The following is a 4,214-nucleotide window of genomic DNA, read 5'->3' on the forward strand; positions in this document are numbered from 1 at the left end:
TATTAAAAATGATTTTGACATATACAAACAATGTAGAATGAAAAAAAAATTAAGACAGAAAAAGAAACAAGATTAAACCAAAAAAAAAAGTAAAATGGAAAATAGAACCGAAGAAAAATTAAAAAATAACAGAGAAACGTAGTAGAAAAAGAAAAGATACACGAAATGAAAAACCCCGATGAAAACCGAATAAAACAGAAGAAAATGGAGAAAGGAAAGAAAAAACAGTAAAAATGGGGAAAGAGACAAAGAAAAACCGATGAAAACATAGGAAAACAAACAACAAAAAACCTGGAAAAAATGATGAAAGACTAGCTCTTTTTCCCTATAAGCAGGTTGTGCCCTAGTAATCAACACGAATGTGGTGCTTACCCGGTGGTTAGCTTTGCTACTACTCACCCAGGAGACCTAGGTTTGAATCCTAGGTGGATCCTCGTGTGCGCTTCAAAAGGAGCACGTTTTTTCCCTTTTCGAGCTTGCTTCTCGCGGAAGCAAATCCATGGCTCCCGAAGGGAAAAACGCGTTTTTTTGCGCAATTTTTTCCGAGAAGCTAAGAAAGACCGGTGAAAAACGAAGAGCCGAAAACCCCGAAAAACCATCTAAAAAGCCAAAACCGCGTGCAGAAAAATGTAAATAAAATAAAATCCGGAGGGAGCGCCCAGGGCCCACTCCCAAGTGATTGTTGGGTGGCTCCCGAAGGAGCCCTCCTCAACTAGTTGCCTAGGAAACATTTCTCTTTTGCTTAGGGCCGTCTTTGTGTTTGTGGGCTGTATCTCTTGACCTAAAAGCCCAGTTTGATAGGCTTGCACGATCACGTTGGATTGCCTAAAGAAACATGATCACGATGAAACGCACTTGGACAAAAACATGAGTCGAGAAGATTTATCTGTTGTAGCCATCCATAAATAACCCTAGCCGTCTCTCTCATCCCTTCCCTCCCTCCCTCTCATCGTCGGCCGCAGGAGCAGGATCCCATCCGCCTCCGCCGCCGTTGACACTCGCCGCGAATCTCCTTCCGGTACGTTCCTCACCGTCGCTTTCCCTCGATCCGGCCTCCCTCCTCTCAATGTCACTGTTTCCTTGGCAAAAATAGAACGAATTATTTTTTCCGCGGTTCCGATCGGGGACCATGGGGCGTGGTCTTCCGTGCCCTATTAGCCGATCGATGATTATCGATGCATGCATGATGCGCGTTTATTCTATCCAGTTCGATCGAGTATGTGGAAATTCGCCTAGAAATCTGGAGTCTAGCTAGGTCGTTTGATTGTTGTTTTTGCTTGTTTGCCTGTTTCAGAGTCGTTCCGTGGATAGGAGGCATGGCAATGCGGAGGCTGCTTCAGGGGGTCGTTCTGCCGCGGGCGACGGGCCGGTGCGTCGGGGCGTCCTCCTTCTCCACGTCCACGGAGGCCATCCGCGCGACCCTCTTTCCCGGCGATGGCATCGGGCCGGAGATCGCCGAGTCGGTGAAGCAGGTGATCAACGTTGCAGGCGTGCCAATTGAATGGGAAGAGCATTATGTGGGCACGGAGGTTGATCCCAGAACACAGAGCTTCTTGACATGGGAAAGCCTCGAGTCGGTGCGCAGGAACAAGGTTGGCTTGAAAGGCCCCATGGCCACACCCATCGGAAAAGGCCACCGTTCGCTGAATCTCACGCTGAGGAAGGAGCTTGGGCTCTACGCCAATGTCAGGCCTTGCAACAGCCTCCCGGGGTACAAGACCAGATACGATGATGTGAACCTGGTGACAATCCGTGAAAACACTGAAGGGGAGTACAGCGGCCTCGAGCATCAGGTCGTGAAGGGCGTCGTTGAAAGCCTGAAGATCATCACCCGCCAGGCGAGCCTGAGGGTCGCGGAGTACGCCTTCCACTACGCCAAGGCCAACGGCAGGGAGAGGGTCTCGGCGATACACAAGGCCAACATCATGAGGAAGACAGACGGGCTCTTCCTCCAGTGCTGCCGCGAGGTGGCCGCCAAGTACCCTGAGATCAAGTACGAGGAGGTCGTCATCGACAACTGCTGCATGGAGCTCGTCAAGGACCCTGGCACGTATGATGTGCTGGTGATGCCGAATCTGTACGGCGACATTATCAGTGATCTGTCCGCTGGTTTGATCGGAGGCCTGGGCTTGACTCCGAGCTGCAACATTGGTGAAGGCGGCATTTGTCTGGCAGAGGCTGTTCATGGCTCTGCCCCTGATATCTCGGGCAAGAACCTCGCAAACCCGACTGCTCTTATGCTGAGTGCTGTCATGATGCTGCGCCACCTGCGTTTCAACGACCAGGCAGACCGCATCCACAATGCCATCCTCCGCACCATCGCCGACGGCAAGTACAGGACGGCTGATCTTGGTGGCAAGTCGTCGACATCAGACTACACAAAAGCAGTTTGCGGTCATATCTGATTGAGCACCACCTCTTGCTCTTTCTTTCTCTTTTTTATTCCCCAAATTTTGTTTGCTATCATATTTGGCACGGTTTAGTTAAGACCGTCGAAGAATAATCGTCACATTCCTTGTTTTTGGAAAAGTTTTACCAACTTTGTAGTCAAGGTCGTCCATAATAATCATTGATTGGCAGCATCAGCGCATATAGTTTGTTCGTTCAAGTTGTTGAAGAACTGGGTTTCGATCTGTTACCTCTACTGCTGTTCCCCTCTCTTAAGTGTGATTTTGGTGCCATGCGGTTGTTGTCGTGTCTGGCAGACATTGCGGCCAGATCAAGCCTGCTCTCTAATGCCCTCCTACGTTCTCCTAGTGAATCACCAAACCGTATCCTATCCTTCCTCTCGTCTTGCATCCACTTATATATAGATTTCCAAAGCAAAGAATAGTTCGTTAGCCAGGCGTATGTGTCGAGTACTGAACTTTGAAGTTAATCGTTAATAATAATCTACTCTAGTCTGTACTCAACGAACCGGGAAGCGAAAATTCGTCCTGTGCTACACAACGCCCATCCACAACGGCGGCGGCATCGGCATGACTCGCATCTGACTGCGTCATCGACAGCACCTCTGATAAACTTGCAGCATGTGCATGTGTGTGGATTCCGTCTGTGATTCTGTGAGAGCATTGTTAGTGAACAGCTGAAGCTAGATCAGAATTCAGGAAGGGACTAATCATTCGTGTGGTTTCTAGTTTGCAGCCTGGACTCTACTACTTGGTCTTGAATTTGGTGGGCCTAGTTGATGAAACCGTCGGTGGACTCCTCCTCCTCCTCCGTGACACACGATGCGCGATGGCGCGTGCGATACGCGTCGGATTTGGCGTCGGTGCGCACCGTACATCTACGTGACGGCGAGCTCCTGCTCCGTGGAGATGCTCTGCGTCTCGTTCTCTTCGACACGAGGACAGAGTGATCGACGCGCGGACTCTTCGTGAGCACGAGTTGGTGGATATTGGTTTCATCGTCTCGTTCCCGTGTTTTTTTGCGAGGGTGATGGACAGGATTCCGGCGATCACCGGAGCGAATCCACGGCGGGCTGATGGGGGATCGGACAAGTACAATGTGACGGTTCCTGCGGTACACGGCACGGTGCGTCGCACCGCTGTACCCGACTCGCCACGCATGGGACCCAGGGAGCGGGAGGCGCCACCAATGGCGGATGCCCACCACGTGGACGGCGATCCCTAGCGCCTATCACCACGCGAGGCGTCGGAGGGGAGTACAAAAGCCAGATCTCATCTCCCCCTTGACCTAGACGCTGCCCTCTCGCACTTGTGGGCGGCGCAGAAAAACCCTAGATCTGATCCCCCTCTTCCTTCTCTTGGTGGCGGGGAAAAATCGGCGGCGATTGCAGATCGTTCGCCGAGATCGTCGCATCTCCTCCGCGCCCGCCTGATCCCATGGATGACAAGGCGGGGCAAGGTCTTCGCGGCGACCGTAGGGAGGGTTTCGGCGCTGGACGCGTAGGCCGTGGTGCGGGTCGTTTCGACCGCGGCAGCGAGCGCTTCGATCGCGGTGGTCGTTTCGACCGCGGTGCGGGGAGATTCCACCGCGGCGGTGGCCGTTTCTCATGGCGGAGGGACTCCAACAACAACAATACCGACAACAACGTCTCCGACAAGTCTGAGGCCTCGCGTTGGGAGGCGGCGGCGGCGGCTGCGACGGAGCGACAGAGCTCCAGCTCCGGGGGTGTGTGGGTGGAGAAGAACAAGAGCCCGGCGGCTTCAGGTGGAGGGAGCTCGCACCAAGCTACAGAGCCAGTCCTCCCG

General features: G+C 52.6%; 1 protein-coding gene across 1 annotated transcript; it reads left to right on the top strand.

Moving 5' to 3' along the window:
* Positions 1-892: 892 nt before the first annotated feature.
* Positions 893-2,590, top strand: LOC119352388 (isocitrate dehydrogenase [NAD] catalytic subunit 5, mitochondrial-like). Its single transcript, XM_037619043.1, has 2 exons — positions 893-1,018; positions 1,295-2,590. The coding sequence occupies exon 2, from the start codon at positions 1,317-1,319 to the stop codon at positions 2,403-2,405; it is 1,089 nt and encodes a 362-aa protein (XP_037474940.1). The 5' UTR covers positions 893-1,018; positions 1,295-1,316; the 3' UTR covers positions 2,406-2,590.
* The last annotated feature ends 1,624 nt before the right edge of the window (positions 2,591-4,214 follow it).

Source organism: Triticum dicoccoides, chromosome 2A, assembly GCF_002162155.2.
Source record: "Triticum dicoccoides isolate Atlit2015 ecotype Zavitan chromosome 2A, WEW_v2.0, whole genome shotgun sequence".
NCBI lineage: Eukaryota > Viridiplantae > Streptophyta > Magnoliopsida > Poales > Poaceae > Triticum > Triticum dicoccoides.

Coding starts and splice junctions, on each gene's coding strand:
- LOC119352388 (XM_037619043.1), top strand. CDS start 1,317: ATGGCAATGCGGAGGCTGCTTCAGGGGGTCGTTCTGCCGCGGGCGACG.